Source organism: Rhinichthys klamathensis, unplaced genomic scaffold (assembly GCF_029890125.1).
Source record: "Rhinichthys klamathensis goyatoka isolate OS25496 unplaced genomic scaffold, OSU_Roscu_1.1 h1tg000262l_1, whole genome shotgun sequence".
Taxonomy (NCBI): domain Eukaryota; kingdom Metazoa; phylum Chordata; class Actinopteri; order Cypriniformes; family Leuciscidae; genus Rhinichthys; species Rhinichthys klamathensis.
In genome coordinates this window covers 2,496,705-2,523,830 of record NW_026606783.1, presented here as the reverse complement: position 1 = coordinate 2,523,830, position 27,126 = coordinate 2,496,705, and the positions used below count along the sequence as shown (strand labels likewise).

Genomic DNA, 27,126 nt, shown 5'->3' with positions numbered 1-27,126 from the left:
AGAAATAGACTTCGAAAGAGTCAATGTAGCTTGACACAATGGGTGTAGGGCGAAGACAGGAGGATCTGGCGAATGTGTGTGTGTGTGTGTGTGTGTGTGTATGTGGGTGGGTGGGGGGGTGGGGGGCTATGCTTTACAAATGGGCAGGGAGGAAAGACAGGTGAGAAATAGTAAAAAACAAAAAGAGGGAAAAGACAGAGGGATTCCCCAATGACACCTAATCTCTTCCTCTCTTTCTCACTGTCCTCTCTCCCTCTATTCCCTTCTTTTCTCCCAATAAATCATTTTGACTTCTGCTTAACCAACTCATTCCCAGCAGACGGAAGGCAAACTGCAACTATCCCTGCCCTGAAACCCTCTCCTTCCTCTCGCTCCCTTGCTTTTTCTCATTCTCAAAAAAAAAAAAAAAAAAAAAAAAAAATCAAAAACTATCATGACTATCACCAAGGCAACGTGTCTTACTGTAAGGCATCATGACATCGATGTTCGTGTAGGCTAATAAATATTACATAGCACTTTCCCTCTAAATTTTTTCAGATAGATAGATAGATAGATAGATAGATAGATAGATAGATAGATAGATAGATAGATAGATAGATAGATAGATAGATAGATAGATAGATAGATAGATTATTTGTATGGGTGTACAGGTGTGTGTATAATAAGGCTCACATGGCACATGATCAAGCGAGACTGATGATTACTATCATATGAACATTAACATCAGCTCAACATCCTGTGTGTGGATGAGTAGATCCCATGAGTGAAGGACAGAGATGAGCCAATCCATCAATCCATTCACCCTCCTAAGAGGATTTCCCATAATTATTCCATATTATAAAATACTTACACTGTCTAGAGAGAGAGAGAGAGAGAGAGAGAGAGAGAGAGAGAGAGAGAGAGAGAGAGAGAGAGCAGGTGTGTATAGAAGGATGGAGGTTTGCGGATAATAGGATATAAAGCAGTAAAAGCACTGCACTCTGACAGACAGTAAGAGGATTGTGGTGGTAATTAAAACTGCTCTAGGAACGGTACCCGTCGTAATTGTTTAGTTAGCTTATATAAAATAAAGTTTTTCTCCTCCGTCGCGAAAGAAGCTGTCTGAAAGCATCTCTGAAACTGAAAGACGAGAGCTCAGAGCCAACGGACGCGCGCTTTTGTCCTGGGCAGGAGGCGGAGCTGGTCACGGAACGAGCACAGCCTACCAAACAGCGCGCGCGCTGGTGTGTGTGTGTGTGTGTGTGTGTGTGTGAGAGAGAGAGAGAGAGAGAGAGAGAGAGAGAGAGAGAGAGAGAGAGAGAGAGAGAGAGAGAGAGAGAGAGAGAGAGAGAGAGAGAGAGAGAGAGAGAGAGAGAGAGAGAGAGAGAGAGAGAGAGAGAGAGAGAGAGGATATGGCCAAAGAGAGCGAATAAAACTCGCTCGAGCACTTGTTCGTCACACAATTGTAAGTGTGAAACATCCCGCAGCCGCGCGCAGGATTCTCCACGCGCATCCAACCAGATACGATCTCACGAGCAGCATCAACAAAGAATATAGTTTTACAATCACGGAGCCTCGTTATCTCACGAGTTTCTCCAACGCCACAGGGTGGACATATATCTATTTCCCGCATTTAAACACACACCACCCGGCTGCCTGCATCTCCCAGCTCCGTCCGCGGAGACCCATCAGCGCGCGAACAGTGGTGGTCTCCTGTCGGACCATTGGATTGGGGTTGACGCCATGGGGACAGAGGGAGGGGGTCTTCGCCATGGATTCTGACTTTTTAAACACTTAATATAACATAGATTGCGAAAACCCGTATCTAAGTAGTTGAGCGAGCTGCGCTTTAGGTCGCATCTCTTCCTGTCCTTCTTTACCGAACGGGATGGTTCCAGCGCAGAGTCGCGTGGGGTGAGAAGATCTTGCAAAGACTGGGAAGAAAAGCGAATGATCGAGGGATTATGGCACTCTTCGCGCTCTGTCTTTTTATTCTGACGCTCACCTGCACGAACTTTGACCTCGTGACTGCAGCCAGGCACGCGGTACACTGGAACAGTTCAAACATATCGTAAGTAGCTTTTATCGTCCTTTTTCCACTAATAAGTCCAAATTGATTAGACAATAGATTTGAACAGATTTTTTAATATGTGGGGTTTTTTTTTCAGCCAGGAGAGTAGCTAATGTAAACCAAATGTCGTAATGATCTATTTTGAAACCAGTTTAGAGGTTTACTTATTTGTTGGGATTCCCTTATGGGGCAGGTGCATCAGTAGATCGGGACAAGAGCTTTTGGGGATCTGTTTGTGTGTAATGTGAGTGTTTGTGCATCTCTTTGTATGACCATAATCAATGCAGGTGTATGTTTTGATGCATTTTTGTTTTTTTAAGAAGGAGTGATTGATTTTATTAACCTCTTGATCTTGAAAACAACTAAATGTAGGTTAGGCAGATGTTTGTTGAATAGTAGTGCTTTGTAGTTCCTCAAATTGGTTCAAATTGTTACTCATCTGAGGGTTTTGTTTCATTTGCTTTTAACTAAAGTAATTGACACAAAGCAGCTTTACAGTTTTATGCCTCAAGCTTCGATGGGAGTGTCGAAGTCGGCCAGAAAACATGGAAACGATCATTTGAAACTCTAGATGTACTGACATGACAAGGAGTGACTTCTGCCCCAAATATGACTCTAGTACAGTTACATATCTGATGTACATTATAGAAATATCTTAGGTTTACACCCTTGTCCTCATAGAACCTCTTTCTCTCTCTCCTCCTTGTGTGTTTCTTTCGATCACTTCTCCGTTCACTCACACTCCTGTATGTTTCTCTCAGGGAGTCTCCGTCCCCCCCCCCCCCATCTCCTCCCTCTTTCACACATGGAGCCCAGTGTATAGTCCCCAGTTTCTTTTCATTCCATCTGCTGTAATTAGCGCCACTTTTTCAAAATGACCTCAATATGCCTGCATTGTGACACCATTCAATCTCAGCATCTCTCACTGTCACACACACACACACACACACTCTCAGTCTCTCTTTCTCTCACACTTCATTATTTGACTTTATATTAGAATGACTGGGGTGTTTAGGTCACGGTCTGACTGAACGGTAAATTAGAGCAACGGTGCAGTTATAGATGGGTGTGTTGGTGTATTAGTTTGTCATCTGGCACTACCAGTTTTAAAACCTATGAAACAATGCAGGAATTGGCCTAGTTTACAGGTACTGTTCACACTAATAAGTAGCTTGGGGCAGAATACAAATTTGGCCTAAATCAAAATCAAATTAAACACATGGACGGACCTGCAGCAGCCCACCTGCCTGAGAGCCTCTTATTTACAGGTACTCCTATCTAAATCTCAATCACTCACTCACCCTTCACACATTTTACAGTGATTATATGAAAATCTGGAGCCTGTTTTAAGCCAGGCACACATTGTATGATTTTTATGGTCCTAAAATCGACATTGGACAGCCCTTGGATATTATTTTGCCCCTCTTCGAGTTTCACCCCTATGCAGTTTGGGCCTTTGTATATACAAATATATTATAATTAATATTTTATTCAAAGGACCATATGATTATTATATTGCCACTGTTTTGAATATGGCCATGCCCATGTGACTGACTACGTAATGTCTGTGTTCGTAGGATGACAGATCTCGCACATCCTCCCTGAATTAATTGATTGATGAGCGCTATGAATTGATCCCAGTAGAGCCATGCAAATGCAAACATTTACAGTCTCAGAGGTTTTCAATCAGGGTGCTGGGACCCACTAGGGGGCCTCAGCAAACTTCCAAGAGGGCCGTAGGATTACTTATTCAAATTAATATTATTAATCAATTAAATATACACACTCAAATAATCAGAATAAAAGAGTATACATATTTGGCGTTCTATCCAAGGGGAGGGCTCCGAGCTCGGAATTTGGCCCAAACCCACAGTACTCCCCTACCCATATCCCTTGGCTGCAATAGTAACCAGCCGAGAGTGAGGAGGGATGCAGAAAACTGTCGAGGAACATTGGCGAGTCGGCTATGTATATATATATATATATATATAGGCCTTCTCTTGTGCTGATTGAATTGATCGTTTGAACGTGCTCCTCCCTAACCTTGTTAATAAAACATCCTTGAAAATTTTGTTGGACAATGGAGGTCTTGAGTCAAAAGGGTTGAAAAATGCTGCCCTACGTCAAGAGAAATATTTAACGATCTCCAAAATTTTCCTTCGTGGCCAAACCATACAGTGTGAACGTATTGTATTTGACGTTAATCACACATAATTACTGCGAGGCAAAATATACAGACCTTTTTTAAGAAACGTTTTGAATCTTCTGATTTTGAAGAAAATTCATGGTAAAATGTCCAAGGACAGTCTTACTTATTGGTAACTGGAAGCGATAGTCAAAATATTTAATAAAACAACACGCAATAAGGGCCGTTTTGCACACAACGATATTGCGTGGGCCAGCTTACGCCTTAGGTGTTTAGCTCTACATTATATCTGCCCCACCATGTGCTTTTAGCTTTACAAAGTAAAGTTTTACTGGAGCTTTACTCACTGTGCAGAGAAATGAAAAGTGCCTCTTCCAGCCAGTTTCACCATACAGTGAGAGCTGTCTAACTGCATTAGCATCGGTAGCAGCACGGGGCGGACATGCTACGTGATAAAACCAAATTAAACTGGCTTATTTTCAAGGATTAATTTTAATAAGACTTCTACAGCAAATGCTATTACACACTTCCGGCCCACTGCACAGTAGAAAGTGTGGACATTAACCCCATTTTACTATGAGCTACTGTTTTCCTCATTATTTTTGTGTTCCAGGAAGTGTGTACTTTGTTTTGTTTTTAAAAAAAAAAAGTGTATGGGGAAATTAGCCTGTAAGCTAGCAGCATTATATGTGTAGACTTCCCTCTCTCTCCATTACTGCTCTGCAACACTGATGACACCCTGTTACCTCAGCTTGGCCTAGATATACAGCACAGAGAAAGAGAGAGAGAGAGAGAGACAGATTTAGAGCTGTGATATTTAAGCATTGTATTGCTGAATGTCGAACTATATGCTCGCGCTATATGTCCGCTTATCCTCAGGAGTCAGAGCCTAAATGTAGCACAGCATGCTAATAGCGCTAATAAATGTGGTCAGTGTGCTGCATTTGGGTCTACAGCCAGAGCTGCACAGTCACTCTGTCTCTCCTTGTGGACTACACTGAGCAAGCTAGTATTCTCTGGATAGTGTTTTGACTCGGGGGTGTGATACAGAGCGCGTTGTGTTAGTGTTCTACAACTAAACGTCTTTGTTTTCGAGCAGAGCATGTTTGGTGTAAACAGTAAGCGAGGTGCTGTCGGCTATCAGGTAAAAAACTAAAACAAAGCAACCAGTCCACTGCCTCCTCATTCATCTTCTAAGAGAGTTATAGCTGAGAGTGTACCTTCAGCTCACGTACACACACACACACACACACACACACACACACACACACACACACACACACACACACACACACACACACACACACACACACACACACACACACACACACACACACACACACACACACACTGACAATTACTGAGCGTGGAGTGGGCAGTGATCCTAACGGCCCTACACTCTCGCTCCAGTGATGCGTGTCCAGGAAAAAATACAGAAACCTCTCTGCATAATTAGAAAACAGAGTTGAATAAATGCATATACGAACTGCTGGTTTTCTGTGGCAAACACACATCTGCTGACGAAAGAATTACAGTCACATGAGGGAACACTGTGGTATGTAATGGAGAAAAAGCACTGTAAACACATGTGTAATGTTAGTAGAGCTGAAGTGTGTGTGGACTCCAGGGGCAAACATCTCCGCTCTGTTAGAGCACAATTACAGAACACGAGTAGAAAACACCAGCCTGGACTGAACAAAATGTCTCTAATACTACTGCTGAAAAGCATTAAAATTGCAAATCAGTGTTGGGTGAAACTGTGGGACCTATCAAAGTTTGTTTTTGTGCTAACATCTAACTTAACCATAAGGGTTAAACCAGCTAGAATATAGCTAAGGTAACTTAGCATTTTTCATTTTTGCAGTGCTTTATTGTCAGGAATTATGTAAGATCATTGTGGGAATATTGTACAATGAATTTGATGTAAGGGGGGTGGTTGCAGGTCGATGATTTAAACAGAATTTCATTTTTAATGAAAATGTAATTTTTGGGGCGCAATCTGACAAGAGTCGACTCGCATAATCCCTAAAAAAACAAATTCCGCCTCTAGCATATGCCAAACAAAGTCAATCTTACAGATTTTTTTTTAAAGATACATTTAAAAGTTCTTTAGCTAGTGTTATCATCGCTGTTCTTCGTGCAGGCTACTTTAAGTACGGATACCACAATGGTGTGTGGTCTTTTCAATGTGGAGTTTTATGTAAATTAGACTGATAATAATGAGTTTTAGACAGCGTTTACACAATAATTAATTCACTTACCCGTCGAACAAAAAAATAAGCAACTTGGGCATCACTACTGAATATTTTATCCATCATCAAATCTTTCCACCTTGTTTATGCTGTACAGATGTTTACACTTGTTTTTGTCTTTGTCGCTTTTTCTGTCTTCTGTCTTCAAACCTTTACTGCTTCTTCAGCCATTCAGGTACTGTTTCACCCATTGTCTCCGCTGCTAAAGCTCGATAATAATTGTGTACCATTGTCTAATTTTCATTCTTTGCAACACCAAACTACTCTATAGCGTATCTACTGAAGCGTCAGCCTTCATAAGCATGAGGAGGATTCTCTCAGATGCTTAGTGAAACACAGCGGGTCACGTCATTTCAACATGGTGAACATGGAGACTGACCCACACCTTACATAATTAAAACAGTTTTTGTAGAAAACTAGTATGAGTACACATCTCATGTGGGTGAGTGTACACTATTCAGATGACTAGCTCTTCACAAAAAATGATTTATTTCTAAATGTGTGAAACTTTTTAGAAATAAGCATCTTTAATAGACCTTTAATGTTTTTTTCGTGATGTATTTATTTATATGTAAATCTATATAGAAAGTAATCATGAATGTATTCAGGAATACACTTCAGGCGAATGTGATTTCTGCTTTTGAACATCTATTTACCGCTAGGTAAAAATGCATGGTCTGACTAGCGTGTACATTTTCTCGGTACTAAAATATTTGAAGATCTTGTTTAAAGGTGCATACCGCAGGTTTCTGGGTTTTCGCAGAACTACGCCCCCTCTGGCGACAAGCGAAACTGCAACCAGAGATGTGCATGCTCATGGATCACACGCACACGCACGGTTGCACGAGCTGTTCATAACCAAAAGAGCATCAGCCGCACAAATCTTTTGTTGACAGTCATAATGTCTTCAGAGGTAATAAAGTTATAAATCTGCAAGTCATTTTAAATATATGAAAGGAAAGGCATTTGAGTAAATTACACACTTATGCGTGAGGGGAAAACGGGGGTAGTAGAAAAGTTCGGTTTTTGTTTCCATCTATCTCCATGTATGTTGAACTGTTTTATGTGTTTACTGTATCCACTTATGAGTGTATTATTATGGAAACACGTTCATGAACAATATAAGTTATTACTTTGTAAAAGCTCAAAATAAAAATCATACCATACACAGTTGGTCAACAAAGTACACTCAAATGTCTCACAGTAATAAATAATTAAATGGCACTATGACGTTACTGTAAAAGCAAAACAGGCTAATCCTCCGAATTCACATTCCCGGGAACAATTTACTATTTTTTACGAAAAAGAAAATATAGCCAATGCAACGGCGTTCTTCCTTGTTGGTCAAGGACATGAGCACCTTATCATGTTAGCAAAGTACACAAGGCTACCGGTAGGTCATACACAAAAACATAGGTAACTTTAGCATCTTTTATGGGATATGTTTTATGTTGTACTATTCTTCCGAAGACAATTCCTAGTTTATGAACTTGTTCACTGACAATGGTAGTAAAACCAAATCTGATTGTACATTTATCTAGCTTACGCTAAAGCATTAGCTGCTACACATTTTACGCATCGTCATTTGTTGTCATAGATTTGCCATATCAGACATTAGAGACTGGGCTATATCTTACCGTTTTATCAAGAAAAAAGCCAACTGAGGATCCCGTTTGAGACCAAGAGCAGACCGGAGATCTCTCCATTTGTTGAATGCCTTCCCGAGGTTGACTCTCGTCTTACTCCGACGCCTGTCTGACTCCAATTTGGACCTTTTGGTGGCACTAGACAAAATTTTTCTTTTCTTTACTTTACATGGAGTTTGGAATGGACTACAAGCAGGTCTCTTTAAATCCATCTTCTACCTTTGACTTTACCCCTACCAATGCACGAGTTGTCTTCGCTGATGCTGAGAATGGCGGCACCGGCGAATACACAAACCTGCGAGACATAGCCTGGTGAACGTGAACGCGCATGACGGAGAAGCGAATATTGTTGATCATTTCCTAACAAGGCCACATATTAAAGTCTGGGTAGATTAGATGGTATAAGCAAACAATCAGGTCTTGTAATCTTCGTGTTGGATTCAGGAGAAATGGGCAGGAATTAAGATCTAAGCGACTTTGACAAGGGCCAAATAGTTGTGGCAAGGCGACTGAGTCAGAGTATATCTGAAACGGCAAGATTTGTGGGTTCCATCCGGTCAGCGGTGGTGAGAATTTACCAACAGTGGTCCAATGAGGAACAAACCGGTGACAGGGTGTTGGGTGCCCAAGGCTCATCGATGCACAAGGGCAATGAAGGATATCCTGTATAGTCCGAGCCAAAAGGTGTACTGTCGCACAAGTCACAAAAATTAAATTATAGTAGCTGCAGACCAATCAGAGTGCCTATGATGACCCTTGTCCACCGTCGAAAGCACAATAGGCATGTGAGCGTTGGAACTGGACCTTGGAGCAGTGGAAGAAGGTCGACTGGTCCAACGAGTCCCGTTTTCTTTTACATCACGTGAACGGCAGTGTATAGGCTGCGATATACTCACGGTGAAGTCCTTTTTCGTTCTTCGTTTTGGGGTAAAACACAGTTCGAAATACGTGAGCAGCGATATACTGTTATCAAACATCTGATGACACCCACACTGCTGAGAGTGACAGTTAAATATGTATATGTGCCACACTTTCCTCTCGGTAACAAAATAAACACCCATCAAAACTGAGAAAAAAGCATTTTTTTAATAAAGCACAAGAATAGCATCTGATCATAGCAATGTGGATATGTTTGCACAAGCTCAGCAATTCAGCACTCTTGTAAAGTCACGTCACATTTTTTTTATATAGCACTTTACACAATAGATTGCTTAAAATCAAGTAGCTTTACCGTATTAAACATGAAAAGCAGTGTCATTGTCTCGTTTCATCAGAAGTACAAATTCATTTTCTACTATAAAGCAGCTCCTCCAGTGTGTTAATGTTTTCACTCACGGACATCTGCTCACAACGGACTCGACAGGAAAAATGAACTGGAAAAGATTTCCACGTGAAAGAAGGCGGAGCCTCCACACACACACCTACATATGACTTAATTGCCACGTACCAATGGTAGAACAAAGGTGTTTACCAGCCGAAGCAAACTTTTCCAGAAAATTATTTTGGCAAGCTGTTTCGAACTCCCAAGACGAACTCCAAACAAAGTGCGTTTTGGCCTGATTTTGTTCGAAATGACATCACATCAGTTCGATCTTCGATTTCGCTTGAAGTATATCAGAGCCTTAAGTGTGAGGCAGTAATGGCACCAGGATGCACTGTGGGACGACGACAAGCCGGTGGAGGGAGTGTGATTCTCTGGCCAATGTTCTGCTGGGTAACCCTGGGTCTGGCCATTCATGTGAACGTAAAACACCTAAACAGCTCTTCATGACAAGGTTGTTCCCTGGTGGAAGTGGCCTCTTTCAGCAGGATAATGCACCCTGCCACACTGAACTCATTGTCTAGGAATGGTTTGAGGAACATGATGAAGAGTTCAAGTTGTTTCTTTAGAATGGCCTCTAAAGTCCCCTGGTCTCAATCCAATTGAGCATCTGTGGGATGTGCTGGACCAACAAGTTCGATCCACGGTGGCTCCACCTCGCAACCTACTGGACTTGAAGGATCTGCTGCTAACGTCTTAGTGCCAGATACCACAGGACACCTTCAGGGGTCTTGTAGAGTCCTTGCCTTGACGGGTCGGCACTGTTTGGTCAGCACGCCGTGACCAACAGCATATTATGCAGGTGGTCATGATGTTTTGGTTCATCAGTGTATACAAGTAATATGAACATTTAACTTTTTTGTTTGGCTTCCTTCCTTTAGGGGTTCAAGTGGGTTCAGACGCCTGTAATCCTTTCAGAAATTGCACACTAAGATGCTACTAAGGACACTTAAAACTCATTTCAGATGTGTGATGTTACTCAACTTCCAGTGAAGTGGGGTTTGATCTCTGTCCAGACTCTAAAACTAGAAAAGGGGTATTGTTTACGCTTTGTTTAATACATGCTTTAGTTAAATAAGCGTGAGAATAAGTTTTTCTCTGCTTAATAATAGTAAATTTTAAAGCTGCAATAGTAAACTTTGACCTTATGAATATATGCCACCTATACGTGAAAGTTTACAAACATGTGCCCTCACCCTGCACCTTGATGATTTCAACTTAAGGTTTAAGTAATCACAAAATAATTGTAGTTATATCCTTTGTTTTAAATTTGTTTATATTTATTGTAATATAATACGCTTTTGGCAAGGGGTTGGTAAGATGTTTGAAAGCCTTCTATTATTTTTAGTTTAGTTATAAAAAACAGTAAAAACGGTATCGTTTATATTATTAAAATGTAAATGAACAGTTTTCTATTTGAATATAATTTTAAAATGTAATTTATTCCTGTGATGGCAAAGCTGAATTTTCATCAGCATCAGTCTTCAGTGTCACATGATCCTTCAGAAATCATTCTAAAATGTTGATTTGCTGCTCAAGAAACATTTCTTATTATTATCAGTCAAGTCAGTTATCCTGCTTATTTTTTTGTTGAAACCATGATACAGGTTTTCCGCAGGATTCTTCGACGAATAGAATATTCAAAAGAACAACATTTGTGTGATATAGAAATTGTTTGTAAATAAATTATAAATGCCTTTACTGTCACTTTTGATAAATTTGTTGCATTTTTGCTAAAGTAGAATTTCTTTCAAAAAGAAAAAAATCATACTGACCCCAAACTTTTGAAAGGTAGTGTATGTAAGAAACTCTATAGCAGATTATTGGATGTACAGGTCATTGCATAGCTTGCAGTGTGTGTGTGTGTGTGTGTGTGTGTGTGTGTGTGTCTGTGCAAGAGAGAGCACAGGTGTGTCCAGGTGTTGTGCAGATGGCTCTCACTTTTGGTTCAGGTGAGGTGAGCTGATTTCACGCTGTGCGCAGGTTCAAATCTTGAGGATAAGCAGCCAACTTGTTTATTTCCTGTATTGTCATTAGCAATGCATAAACAAGGGATTTGATTGGCAGGTGGATGAAAAAACTGAACAGCAAAGCTCATAAATCAGATAACAGTCAGAGGTTTGCATATGCAAATTGCTCGGTGCATATTCATGAGTAAACGGAGAGATCCATCTAAGTGACAGAGAAGACCTGGTTCTCGTTCATCAACTTTGCGTTATCATTGAGTGGAAGCTGGTCTGTGCGTGTGTGCGCGCCTGATGTGCTTTATGATGTTTGTATCTATGTGAAGAGCAGCAGTCTTAATTAATAACGCCAGTTCAACTGAGGTTGATGAATGAGGCAGTTGTGCATAACCACATCCACTTATCACACCAATCACTTCTGTTTATTTATTCTTCGTCATGGTGAGGGTTGCAATGAATGCAGGGGATGCCATGTAAGAAGATGTTCCACGCTCTTTCTTTTCTATAACGGCGCCTTTACTTATTCATAATCACACTATTTATTCATTTAATGTTTTTAATACTCGCCTCACCTTCTGTGGCTCAGCCTCCTTTCGTTTCATTCATCTCCTTTAAGTTCTTATGAATACCATTTTATTTCTTTATTACCCATCTCCAAACTGTGTGACACTCTCCAAGAGCATGATGGGAGCAGTGATCCCAGCAGTCTTGGCACACTGTAATAATCCAATATATAATTGTTGTGCTTATGAGCATTTTGGAGTTAGTTCCATCATGTTTATGGATGCACTGATTTTAAAATGATGGCAGATACAGATTAATGATAATTATTGTTATGTTATGGTCAATAACTAATAAATGGTCAGTATTAAAATTCTATACTATTTTGTTTCAAATTAAACTGTAAAAACTCAAATTGACGGTATTAAATGCTACAAGTGAATTTATGCATCATAACATTATATAGTACAGTATGAAAAGATTATATTTATTTTGAGATTTGCTCAAGATTACATTTCAATTATTTTGTACATATATTGTTTTTAAAGACTAACTTTAAGTGAGCATTAAAGTGAGCAAAAACATGCCAAGAATGCACAATTATTTAATTCAGTATTGGCTAATACATAGCCTATATATTATAATGATAGATAAAAAAATATCTCAGCCGATAACCAATTCATATTTTGTGAATCCCTAGTTCAGAGGTCTCAAACTCGCGGCCCGCGGGCCATTTGCGGCCCGCGGGGTGATATTTTGTGGCCCCCTACTTGACATTAAAGTTTAATGTTAGTGCGGCCCGTCGTTGCGTGTGCCGCGTTTAAAAAATAAAATAAAATTATCCCTTATGGGCTACCATAGATAGTCTCGTGACAGCTTACGGTGGGTTTGTTGTCAATAGTTGTCATAGACAACCGCGAAGTACAAACATACTGCGCCTGGAAAAAATGAGCGCGTCGCTTCAATTATGAGCGCGCTTGCCGCGCGCCTACATTTGAAATAACGAACTTGAGCGCGAAAAATATGTGAGCGCGATATGTGAACGCCCCCTTGGCGAGCTACCACCAATCAGGCCACGAGCTACTGGTAGCTCGCGAGCGACGTGTTGGAGACCCCTGCTCTAAAACAATGTGAGAATAATCATTTTGAGCTTGTAATATGTGTCCAACAGGTTGATAAGAAGGTTTGCTTTGATTTGTGCAGTCAGTAATTTGAGACACTATACATGTGTAGAAGAAATTTAATAAGACGGGCAGACATGACTGCAAATATTTGTATTTCAAAAGCAATAATTGTTTTTCTAAGTATAATAAAAGGAAATGTGCCTTCCAAAAAAAACATTCAATATCATTAATGTGTTGTATAAAGAAAATAAAAAGGACATAAGCAAATATAAATATCACAAATATGTGTTATCGACGATAGGAAGTTTGTAAAATGAACTTCAACTGTCAGAAGGACAGCTCATGAAGAACCAATCATGTACAGAAAGGAATGTTCAAATTCAGAGGAACAGTTCAGAAGAAACGTTAATAATAAATATTGAGAAGATTGGATCAGTTGTGCTCCTTTTTTGGAATACTTGAATACTATTTTTTGTGGAATACTTGATGCGGCCCCGCCTGACCCCGACTCTACCTCCAGCGGCCCCCAGTTAAGTTGAGTTTGAGACCCCTGCCCTAGTTCCAGGTAGTATCATACATAAAAGGTAGCTACCTTGACTTAAATGCTAGTTCGTCAAGCAAGATTACACATCTATTTAAAGGTGCTCTATGTAACTTTTCTACTAAAATGAATCCTTTTTGTATTGCCTGTGTGTGAAGGGGTTGTAATCACACATTAAAATGATCCACTTGTCAGGTTTTGCTATTACCTCTGAAGGCCAGTATTCCTATTTCTATGTAAAGTCTCCGGGTCGGATTTACCGCGAAATCCAACGGATGTGACGTGCATGCGCGCTCCCGAGCCTCTCTCCTTATATACAGTCTATTGTAGACGGTCAGGGAGTTACGTCCGGTTAAAGGCGCACGTTTTTCGGCTTATATCTCAGTCAATCTTTGATCAATATTCCCAAGACTCTAATCGTTCGTAGTGCTGGACGGGGCCTTTCGAACGAGCCCACCCCCGAGGTCCAACTCGCTCGGCTCCCCGAGTTATAGCCGTTCGAAATCGGGGGTCCCAGCGAACGGCGATCCGGTAGGGGGCATCCCCGAGGCCCGCCACTCTAGCGTTCGGGCAAGGGTTCCCCTGGGACCTCCTTCCCCGAATTTGAGCTCTCTGGGTCTTTGCGTTCCAGAGATACGAGCGATTTTCTTCTGAGATCGTGACGTCACCGGCGTCCGCAATTTTGCAGCGCGCCCGATGGTTTTCTGCTAATATCTCTGCGAAAACACCACCAAAAACTATGGAACTTATATGGTTCCTTTCAGCTCGACTAGATGGTCCCAACGAGCTCGGTGCTCGCCGAATCCGTCAAGTATTCGCCGAGATATTTGCGTAATAGACGGTATTGTCTATGAGTTCGAGCACAAGCGCTCTTGTAAAATTTGGTTGCAATCTGAAACATCACCACTAGAGGCCGCTAAAAGTTACGTAGAGCACCTTTAAACTAACAAATATTCGAATATTTATGAAACAAGCCTTTTGGTGACCATTTAAGAGCATTAGACTGCCGTGCACAAGCTCAGTGAGGTTCAGGCTTGATGAAGGGGCAGATCAAGAGTACCTTATTTAACCAGGAACAATAATAATTAAAACATTTATTTGAAATTAATATAATTATAATGTTGCCTAGTCTAAATAACAGACAGTTTTACTCACTGCGAGATTTATTAGTGAGGGAATAATTACCTAATAATTGTATTGGAGTCTTACATGTACAGTTAGTCTGTGCTGTGCATTCATTTGAACAGCAATTATGGGAGTGGCTTGATGCAGCGCAGGAGATGCAGACTTGGTAAAAAACGTTGTCTGCTGAGCCATTAGAAAAATGTTCTTGACCCTTAAGAAACTTTTATTAATGCTGTCACATAACAAATCTGCTTCACAGGTCAAATGAAATGAATTGCTAAAAATGTAAAGTCTTTATTAAAACTAATATAAGAAATTGTGAAATAATAGAAATACTTGGGAATCATGTAAAAAAAACCCTGACATAATTCATTCATCTATTATGAATTTTGTTCGATTGGCTTTTTTCTTTAGAAAGGTCCAGAAATGCGTCAAGTTTTTTTGCCAGGTGTGTGATGTTCTTTTTTTAATGTGATGTCATTACGTTGCTGAATTGCTGATCATGGTTTCGAGTATCGATATATCTGCCCTCTCCAATGAACACAAGAACGTGCAGTTATCTCAGGAAACTTAATCCTTAATCAAATCTGCAAATCCGTTTGAAGAATCAAATTATCCAGAGATCAGTTACCACGATTAGAAGATCTGGCATCTGTCAAATAATCTCAGATGTATTAAGCGAGATACGAAGAATAGACCCCAGGATGTTTGTTCAGCTAGCCTAGCTGAAAATTCTAAGATTTTTAATATTGAACAATTTTGCTGATTTGTTAAGGGCTGGTGATTCACAGCATGCTGTTCGGCATTAACAATTTTAAATTTTCTGTAGTCTCATGTCGCCATGACATTTTTAGTTTTCTCAACTTTTTATTTTTGACAGTGCAGCGGTAGGAGGGGGTCTGTTTCATACTTCAGGGAGAATGTTAATGCAGATGGAAATGTGTATTTCGAGCCTCTTCCAGTCTCCAATTATTCACTTCAAAAGCAGGCCAGATTTGACACACCTTTCATTACTACAACTCATGATGATGAAACGAACAACACCGGCTCTCGGCTCACACCACTGTGTTTTATTATAACCAAATTATTTACATAGAAACACCATCTCTTGTGGTCTCGTCATCCCTCTTTTTGTGAAATGGCCATGATTCAGTCCTTATCTGAAAGTTGTTTTTCTAAACTTATGGCCATTTCTAATCTGTAATGCCTCAAAGAGTAGAACAGGGCTCATGTCTCCCCTTTGCTGGCAAATTTCCCTCAGTACATCTTGAGAAAAAACAGATTCATTCTTTGCTTAGTGGTAAAAGTTTGAAATACCTTTTAAGTGGCATAGGCCTACTGTTAACGAACATCCCTATGCTGTCCACAAAAATGACAGTGGTGAGAAACGTCCAATCACGGCACTTTATACAATATATTGTTTTAAACAAGCAGTTTAAAAAAAAAAAAAGTGTCAGTGTCACTATCAGTTAGAATTAAAATTCCAGTTTCTACAATAAAGCAGCTCTCCAGTGTGTTCATGTTTTTACTTGCGCCTGACCTCGACGAACTGAACAACTGAAAATGAACCGGAGAAGATCTCCATGTCAAAGAAGTTCCAAGGTGTTTACCAGCCGGAGCAAACTTTTCCAGAAAGTTTGCTTTGGTAGGATGTTTCAAGCTACCAAAACAAACTCTAAAGTAACAAACTTTATTTTGGGCTGATTTTGTTCGAAATGACGTCACACCAGTTTTTTCTTCGATTTCGCTTGAAGTGTATCAGAGCATCCAGCTGGCAGATGTCCAAACCCCCTTTATTAAAACCAGCTAGTGTTGTCACGGTACCAAAATTTCAGTATTCGGTACCAATACCAGTGAAAATCCACGGTTCTCGGTACCAATTTCGGTACCAAAGCTTAATTTAGATAACATTTACATATATTAAAGTGTATATCACAGTTACAAAGATGGAAACTGTAGTATTAAAAACACTTTACAATAAGATTCTATTTGTTAGATAACATTAGATAAAATGACCTAACAATAAACCATAGTTATATACTGTAGCAATTATTCTCCTTGGGGTTAATTTAAAAATATACAAATACATTTTTTAACATCATTTAATGCACAATGAATGAAGTGAACAAACATGAACAATCAAGTGTTTGTATTAAATAACATTCACAAACATTAATTAATGTTGTAAAAATATATTGTTCACTCAATGTGTTGATGTTGTTAACACATTAAGTAATGTTAATGAATGGTATCTTATTGTAGTGTTACCAAACTATACAGGAGATAAAACATGTTTTATTTGACTTAACTGTAGCCTACTTTTATTTAATCCAAAACTGCCAAAAATGTCACTCTTGCCTGTCTTCAAAACTTGAGAACCCTGTATCTGATTTCTAATGCAAGGGCTAGAAATCAATAAATGATTTGCTGATACTTCCTCGTCATCACGGAGAGCGCAGTTTGCACCGCTTTCTCCTTCTCTCCACAAGCGCTCGCTCTCGCGTGTCTCCGCTATGCAACCATAAACAGTGACGCGCCTGGAAAAACAAGCTCGCACGTCGCTTCTATTATGAGCGCAGTTAATTTTGCAAATTTGCACGCGCAAAAAAACGTGCTATGTGAACGTGTGAACGGCCCTTTATGGCAACGTGACATTAGCCTAATTCAACATATTTCCATATGTGGCTCTTTCCTCCTTTCTTGTCAACAAGTGGATTCAGAGCCAACGCATTAGCAGCGCCGCCGGTCGCCATGTCTCAGTGTTTTTATGAAGAGGACGCAACTCTGCACCTTTCGAAGAGCGCATCAAGAACCGGATTAACCCGGTACTCGGTACCTAGAAAAGCTGGTACCGTAACCGTTAATTTTTTTTTAGTACCGACTTGGTACCGAAGTACCGACTTTTTTGACAACACTAAAACCAGCAAACAATTATTTTAGGCTGGTTTAAGTTTCTTTCTTTTTTTCAGCTGAGAAAGACATTAAGTGTGCTTCAGATCACACACACAGACATAAACGTGCATATACGCACTAATAAATGAGTTTGTATGGTTGTCTGTGTGGTCCCTCTGAATGTATGTGTGTGGTCTCTTTATCTCTCTCTGTGTGTGTGTGTCCTTTTGAAGAAGGAGAAGTGAGCAGTGTAAATGTCTGTGATGTGAACAGGAAGAGCCGTGACTCCCGCTCATTTAAATCCAGCAGGTTGATGGAGGTGAATCGCTCAATGGAAGAGTCATCTCATCTTAATGAATAGAGGAGAAAAAGAGCATTTGGAGTCTTTCATTCTGTCTCTCTCTGATTCTCCTGTTACTCTGCTCTTTCGAGCTCTGGCACACAGAACAACAGCTATCTTGCACATAGACAGGCTTCAAAGCCTTTAAACGCACACACATATAGTGAAATGCTGCCTAGGACTCATGTACACGGTGATATACAGACATATGACAGCAGGATATATCCCCATCTGTGTGTGTTCTGTAAAATTGGGTGGTTTAGAGGCTTTCTGCCCTCTTTTCACATCAGCAAAAGACAACTGGCTCATGTGATCCATTTGAACACACACACACGCAAGTGCACAAGTAGGAGATCGAGTAGTACTAATTTAGACAGACAAGCTAATTCGGAAAGTATCTCATATGCAAATGTAAACGTGAAGAGGTTGAAAAGCAGAGGCTTTCAAACAGGTTATAATCACAGTTACTGCTGCTTCATGTTAGTTTAGTGTGACCGACGCGTGATCAGGGTTTTTAGCAGTGGTTAAATGACACTTTCATTTTATTTCTTGTCAACACAAAAGGGTGGTAGTTCAGAGGTTTAGACCTGCATTAACAGTGCCTTAAGGTGAAGTGTGTGATTGTTTTGTTTTTGGATGTAAATAAAATATATTTCTCGCAGTTTAATATGCAGAGACAACTATAAGTGAGCAATGTGTTGGTTGATTCTCACAAAAAGTGTAAACACTGTGGCTCTGTGGGGCTTTCAAAACTTTGTTTGAGAATCCTGACCAGGCTGGCATAGCAAGACTCTACTGAGTTTAGGGGCGTGGTTATCTGTTTAGCTGACCAATGGCAGATGGAACGAGTGTTTAGGGAAACCAGTTTGAAAACAGTCATTGGTTGAATCTGGAATAACATACTAGTATAATAGTATATTTTTTATATTTATATATTTTTATATTTCTGCCATTTAAAGACATATCAAAGATACTAAGAATAGAATTCAGCTACACTCAAAATAGTTTTGTGAAGTAAAATTAAATGGTTATTTATTTGAATATTATTTAATACGCTTGAATCAAACTACAATAATATAAGTATTTTTTTCAGTGTCAGTTCATGTAGAAATAGCTCCTTACTGCTAAGAATGAGTGCAAACTCCAATTCTTATTTAAGAAAATGAAAGACAAAAAATCACAGCTGCTGCTTCCCATGACACAGTTTTTCCATATTCCCCTTTGCATATAACATCATTTTTAATGGAGAATAGTGAGCACTAGCCTTTATATAAGTGTTTATGTGCATTTGCGTCTTGTGTGTCTCTCTCTCTCTCTCTCTCTCTCTCTGTGTGTGTTTGTGTGTGTAGAATGGGGCTTTTAATGGGTATTTTTGGCCATTAAAGCCATCATTAGCCGGGCCACGAGTGCGCCCTGTTCACCATAATCATGAACATAATTAGAGAATTAGCGAAAGTTGGGGTGTGTGTGTGTGTGTGTGTGTGTGTGTGTGTGTGTGCACATCATGGATTTTAATGGAGAGATTTTAAATGGACAAGCTAAATTATGACCTTGTATAATGGCCTTTTTTATCAGCCAATGTCAGACTGTGCTTCAGGATTGGGTCTCTATGTCACACTGATGAGTGTACGTTTTTGTGTGTGTGCATGTGTTTTTGTGTCTAATTCAAGGTTTTGTCTGTGTATGGCAATTTTTTTTTAAGGCTGTCAATAGTTTGACGTTTTAATCTAATTATTTACATATGTCAGTTAATAAATCAAATTAGTTGGATTTAAGTTCAAATACCAATATTTTGCTGAAAAAAGCCCCAAAATAAAGATGTAAGATTATTAAAGAATATTTTTAAAATGTATCAACATTTAGCTCTAGAAGTAGCTGACTGCAGATTCACAAAAAAACATGGTAATGGTAAAAAAGATGGTAATTAATCACACAAAATTAATAGCTTAAATTGACAGGCCTAGATTTTTTTCTCCAAAATCCATCTCATTGCATTTAAATCAATTTACCTCTTGAAGCATTCTCTGTCTGACTGCCCTTCTTTTCTGTAACACTCAGTAACTCCTCCATGCACATGTAATCCATAAAATACTAAATGTATAACAGATTCTGTGAAATAAACCAGTTTCTGTGTGCGCATGCGTGCATGTGTATGTGTGTGTGTGTGTGTGTGTGTGTGTGTGTGTGTGTGTGTGTGTACATAAGTCTTTACTTCAAAATCCTCTCTTGCCTGTATGTGGTTGCACAGAATATCAATGCCCTACTGCAGGTCCCACTGTCTGAGTGTGTGTGTGGAAGAGTAGTTGTTAGCATTGCAGGCTTATGGTAATAAATGCATTTTCACAGCAGTTAACAGAATTCTGTGTCACATCCCGGGAGAAAGACAAAGAAAGGAAAGGAGATGTCTAGAAAAGAAGAATTGAATAGAACACAGGTAGGTATTTATAAAGAGGAAGATGGTGGTTGGGGGGGATGGGGGGGATGGGGGGTGGGTGGGTGGTGAGAGCTCTTTTCTTCCACTCTGGCTTTACTCACACGTGCGCACATACACATGCTAATACAGACTCATTTTTTGCAATGATGGTATAGCAAGAGAATGCACAAACGATTTTTGTGGGTTGTCAGGGGTGTAAAACATACTGATAATTAGATTATAAGTTTAAGTACAGGTATAAAAAAAAAGTTAAATTATTTAGCCCAAAAACATGGTTTTAAATTAGTTTTAATTCTGTGCTGATGTATGAGTTCACGTTTTTGTCAGCAACACACAGAGGTGTAAAGTGTTATTGTAGTACTTCATTGCACTATACATAACTATACAACTTACTATATACTGTAAATATTTTGTGAGGAATTTGTACTTTTACTGTATGTAGCCTAAATGTAAATTTCAAAGGATTTGTTACTACTTACATTTTCATTAAAGTGTGGGTAGTGTGTCAAAAATCTTTCTCAATTAAAAGTCAAATATCTAGTCAATGCTTTTAATTGTACTAGTCAAGTCAAGTCAAGTCACATTTATTTATATAGCGCTTTTCACAATACAGATTGCATCAAAGCAGCTTCACAGTGATAACATGAAAGTAGTACAACACAGTTCAATAATATTGTTGAATATTAAATATCCCCAACTAAGCAAGCCAAAAGCAAGGCGACAGTGGCAAGGAACCAAAACTCCATCAGATTGGATGGAGAAAAAAACCTTGGGAGAACCCAGGCTAGTCAGGGGCCAGTTCTCCTCTGGCTAACAATCATAGGGTTTTAAAGAAGGGTTTTAAAGAAGCTTCTTAAAACCCTTAAAGAAGGGTTTTAAGAAGTACTAGAAATTGAACTTGTTTCTTAAGGCCCATTCACACCAAGAACAATAACATAACTAACGATAATATTAGAGTCCACACCAGCGCATGATATTGTTCTGTTTATTCTAAGCACGCGCTGCAGATTTGTCGTCTGCTGCTTTAAATGCTTGAGCTCTTGAATGGATTCTGATTGGCTGTCATTGTTTTTATCATTCATCAGCTGTGATGAAAAAATAAAGTTCTGACAGTAATTCCAACAATATCGTCTCTCTGTGTCGATAGCTGTGGTGTGGACTGTGCTATTCTTTTATATTTAGAATGATTATTTTATAACTGTTATAGTTATCGTCCTTGGAGCGAACAAACCTTTATGTTGAAGTTGACCAAGAAACAGCCTTTTCCCCTCATTTAAGTAACTTTGATTGCAAAAACTGTTCAAAACAACCTGTTTAATTAAAAGATTATCAATGTTCTGTCTTTGAAAGGCTCTAGGATACACCAGATGTTAAGCTAAAAAAATATTCTGAAACACTGTTCAACTTTAAATTCAGCAGCGACACATAAACAACTTTATTCAAATAATTTTGTTTATGCTTGTGTCCAGTGCACCTTCAGTGACATAACTTCAAAATTATAACATCAAATCAAATTATAATTTCCTATTGTTTACTTTACGTAAAACAACCAATGAAATCCATTGCAATGTAATGTTACAGTGTGTTTAATTTGTTACAGTGGCTTGATAAAACAGGTTTTAATTTTAAGACAACAGATTTGTCATTATGACCAGTTTAGGCTACATGTGTAGGCTACTTCGTACTCTGAATTAGAAAATTCTTCGTAAAAATATATATTTTTTTACCCTTGGAAATGTACTTTAAATACTAACATTACAAGTATTCATTTTCATTAATAATTTTCCATTAACAGCACAAATCTCCCTACTAGTAAATTACACCCGTGTTTCTCCAACACGAATGTATGTGAACTCAGATACGCAACACAATAGCACACTCCGTAACTATACATCTCAGCCCGTTCTGTACAGTCGAAAATAAAATTAGCATATAAACAGTATAGCTATAGACACATACGTACAGACACTTCTGTGAAGGTAAACTCATTTAAAAGTTGTATATACAGTTTCCTCAGTATTGCAGTTGCCACAGGTCTGAGGAGATATTTCTAACAGCTGTCATGAGTTAAATATAATTGAGAGAGGGAGAGGAGAGAAAAGGGTTCATTAGAGGAGGGGGAGTGGAGAAAGAGAGAGGATAGGGAGATAAAGGAGAGATGGGTCGAAAGAGAAATGGATAGAGGGATGGCATGTTGTTGCTATGAGATTGGGTCTTATCTGAGGCTCAAAATGACAGCAAGCTGACAACACTGCAGCACTATGACACGGACAGACTTTTCACACACTCACACTGAGCAACAAGCGCTTACAATACGGTTTACACACATCATTATGCATGTGCACACACTGTATGTACTTACACTGCACAAGTGTGTTTTCCTACACTCACACAGGAACATTCATGTTCACAGTACTGCTCATATACATAATTATGCAGATACACACATGTGCATGGCCTGGCTCGCACACACGGCTTCTGGAGCCTGGGGTCATTATTTTTGATGTGATGTACAGCAGCTGGAACATACAGGGGTCTTGTATTCTTCCACTGGGACTGCAGCAGACCAGCGAAAAGCTGGTTTGTGTGTGTGTGTGTGCGCACAATTTAAGATATGCACGGTGCGCCAGCTCTGAATGCATTACTTGATCATAATATTTCAGTGTTTTCATCTATTTAATCTACATAACATCCTTCTCTGCTACATTTTCAGCTTTAGCTGTATGAGTGTATTTGTGGTGTGTAGCATATCGTTATTATTGTATGTTGTGTGTTCAGAATGTCTGACCTCTTTGAATTTGAATGAAACTGGAATAGTTGAAACGAGAGTGGACAAGGCAGGAAAAAAAGAGGTAAGGGAAGGGAAAGGAGGGGAGGGGGGTTGTGGGGTTAGGGGGTTGGTTAGTCTGGAGTCAGGACGGGGCGAGATGAGAGCGAAAGAGGCCTGACTGCCAATCAATTGTAATTATAATGTGGGTCAATTGTAATTAGATTGAACTCTCATGTGACACTGCCACAGTGATATACAGTCAGCATTGCGGACCATATGCTGTTTGTGTGCGCCTGTCGCGCACAGTCAGTCATATGAAGTAGGTCGGAGACAAAGTGGATATGAATGACGCAGAGATTTGACTTTGTCCGGTTTTGGGGTCGGCAGATTTAAATACATTACCATGTCAAACACTGCTTTGGACCTTCATAGTGCTGCATTTGAATTTACCATTTCTGTTTGCTTTGTTCCGTTCCCATTCATCTCAATGGCAGTTGCTTGGCTAGTGCATGACCCAGTGAATGTATCCCTGCATCTGAATATGCCTACTTCCCTACTATTTTTACTAGGCAAAAACAGTATGTGAGATTAGTAGTATGTCCGAAATGATAGTATTCATAAAGGGCCGTACACACCGGGAAGGTTTTTTGTGTTCACACCCAAGCGATTTTCGCTGACGATGAGCCGAGTGAACATGCAAATTCATTCCCTGACATTAGATGGCGCTTAATGTAAAACAGAAATAGTCCTATTTTGTAGTCGCTGTCGCGTTTGTCATATAGTTCTTTATATTCCGACACCAACGAGATCAGCTCTACATTCATCTTGCCTTGCATCTTCCTCGTCTTATTTCTTTCCGGCAGTGTAGACGCTACTTGGCGTATTACTGTAACTTCAGAAGCTCCAGACACGTGAGCAAATCGCCAATCTCATTGGTCGGATAGTTTTTGACGCGGCGCGTCAAACCAAAAGGCGTTTTAAAAAAAAATGATGCTTTTACATGTGGCGTTTTTCGCGTCGGTGTGCACACTCACATTGGCGCCCTTTGTTTAGTCACGAGGCGTTAAACGTCTGCGAAAATCGCGCGTGAAATTCGTCCCGGTGTGAACAGGCCTTAAAACTGTGAAAAGTATACTTGGATGACTTACTACTTCCGACAACATTCTAAAGTGCGCATTGAAATGCACACCCTTGCCACTAACAATAATAATACAAACAAATTTTATATAAAAAAATTTTTTTGGGCGGAGAAGTGGTAGGCGGAGTTTCCTTTGCAGCGCCTCGTGCGCATTTAACGGTTCTGGCAGAGCCATAGAGAGAGAGAGTTGCGACAACGGAAGTTCTAAATGCTTGGTTGTCACGTGATTCGCGGAGACCTCAGATAGTTCCAGGAAGTGCTTCAGCGCCAATTCAAATCGATGGAGGTAGAGAGCTGAACTGTGATTTTTGGTAGTTTGTAGTCAATAAATGCGTTGGTTTACAATATGTATATAATACATTGACATTTGGATGTAGTATGTGTATGTAGTTACAGCAATATTGTTTTTAAAAGATAAAAATCTGCTGATATTTAATGTTTATTGTGGTCAACCAGTGTTGCCTGCCTTTGTTAACATATTTTCTGGCTAACTTTACCTTGGTTAAAGACCGTTTTGCAGTTGTTTTGAAGTATTTTTGTGTTCTTAAACTTGTATGTTATTTAATTTATTTAATGTTCACTATGGTTTCACAAGGACAGGAGACTTGCAGGACACAGGTGATTGTCTTAAAAAGCCATTGCAAACAAGTAAAATGTAAAATTGCATTCATCGTAATGTTTACAATGCTTATGCACTTATTACTATATAAATGAATACATAATATATTTCATTTTAAAACAAAACATGATTATACACACATACATTATTTTCTAAGTGTCCAAGTACATTATTTCCTTAAAGGAGAACTCCGGCGCAAAATGAACCTTTGGTCTAATTACACATTGTTACCTAGTCAACCGTTATCTGAGATTTGTTTTCATGATTATCGAATGTAAATAGTTTTATCTCTAAAAACAGTTTAGCCTATAAAGCTAGTATAACGCTAGTATATTGGGCATAGTGTAATGACAAATAAAAATCGCTTGTTAATACCACTAACAAGGCTGAAAATAGACCCACACTAACACGGTAGCATAATGAGGGTCCCTACCTTCAAACCGAAGCATTGAGAACTTTGTAAGTGTACAGACAGTTTAATAAGAAGATATTTTAAACATACAGTCAACTTCGCGTATACAGGCAGAATCCATCTTTGAAATACAGCCTTTACCAGTCGATCTACGAACGCCGATCCAAGTGCGCTGGTGAGATGTGAACGAGCTATAAGTTGTGATAAGGTGAGCGCGAACAGCAGGCTTGGATCGGCGTTCGTAGATCGACTGGTAAAGGCTGTATTTCAAAGATGGCTTCTGCCTGTATACGCGAAGTTGACTGTATGTTTAAAATATCTTCTTATTAAACTGTCTGGACACTGACAAAGTTCTCAATGCTTCGGTTTGAAGGTAGGGACCCTCATTATGCTACCGTGCTAGTGTGGGGCTATTTTGAGCCTTGTTAGTGGTATTAACAAGCGATTTTTATTTGTCATTACACTATGCCCAATATACTAGCGTTATACTAGCTTTATAGGCTAAACTGTTTGTAGAGATAAAACTATTTACATTCGATAATCATGAAAACAAATCTCAGATAACGGTTGACTAGGTAACAATGTGTAATTAGACCAAAGGTTCATTTTGTGCCGGAGTTCTCCTTTAACATAATTTGATAAATTCATGACATACATCACTTTAATCTATAAAACCTATTTAGTTTAAATTCATTTTTAGTACATTTAGATAATACATATTTTATGTTTTGTTATCTTAAACCCCCCAAAATGTCAGGTTGTGTAACTGTCCGCACAAATGAACAGACTAAAATACTAATTTAAATGGTGTTTTAATCATAAAAAAATAAAAATGAAATTCTATGGCATCATTTTAACCTTTCATATAAACAAATGTTATACATTTCAGTAGATTTATAGCTGATAATTGAAAACCTTTTGTCTAACAATTTGTATGTCAGGGGGGCACAACTGCAAACATGGCTCTCTTATTATGGTAATTGCAGTGTGCATGATAATGCATTGTCCAGAGGAGCCATAATGATCCTTGTAGATCTCTATCAAATACTGGTAATTGCTTTAAAGTTATGGGAAGGTTGGTACACTTTCAGGTGAATTTAAACATTTAGAAATGTTCACAACTGAAACTTGTTCAAATACATTGTTCATGACACAAAAATATACATTACATCAGTTTTGAAAAGATTTAAAAAAACATTTCTTTGTTTATTTGTCAATGACCTATATATATATATATATGAAGAGTTCAGATGCAAAAGCCTCTAAACGCCACCTCCGTCAAAAATGAGATAATGACATTGAGTGAAAGCTATCTGAACACAGTACACGTTCAACAAATATATTTGCTTCAAATCCTCGAAATCTCAGCCTCAGCCCATTCAGAAATATCAGTTTGTCGGCAAAAGCCTCTAGACGCCACTTCCCTTTGGCAGCAAAAGCCACTACATCCCGAGAACCAATCAGAAGGCGCGAGCCGCGCGAATCAGTACAGGCTGTTTCAATAGAGCGGTGCGCTGAGGAGACGGATTTTTTGAGACGGCTGAGGAGATTGTTTTGTTTTTGGATTCAGATTTTTTACATTTTTAAGATGGAGTACGATGAAATGGAGGAGCCTGTCCTACTGACATCAAAAGGCAGAAGAGAACGTCGTTTATCTACCTCAAAAACTCTTCCCGTTAATTTACAAGGCAAAAGAAAATCGGTAACTTTACAGTGAAAATAGCTTGGTCGCAAGTGTAGCATGCACTCATAACAGTTCTTGGTGCAGTGCTGTAACTTTGAAGGAATTTGATTTATTATACTTGAGATATACATTATAATATTACTTTACATTATTTAAGTCTTATAAGC

At 39.2% G+C, this 27,126-nt stretch overlaps 1 protein-coding gene across 1 annotated transcript in view; it reads left to right on the top strand.

Annotated features, from left to right (window-relative positions):
• Positions 1-1,349: 1,349 nt before the first annotated feature.
• efna3b (ephrin-A3b) overlaps positions 1,350-27,126 on the top strand; it is a 72,749-nt gene continuing 46,972 nt past the window's right edge. The window contains exon 1 of the mRNA XM_056267753.1: positions 1,350-2,050. Coding sequence (XP_056123728.1) covers positions 1,944-2,050 — 107 coding nt within the window. The 5' untranslated portion in view covers positions 1,350-1,943. The remainder of the gene's footprint in view (positions 2,051-27,126) is intronic.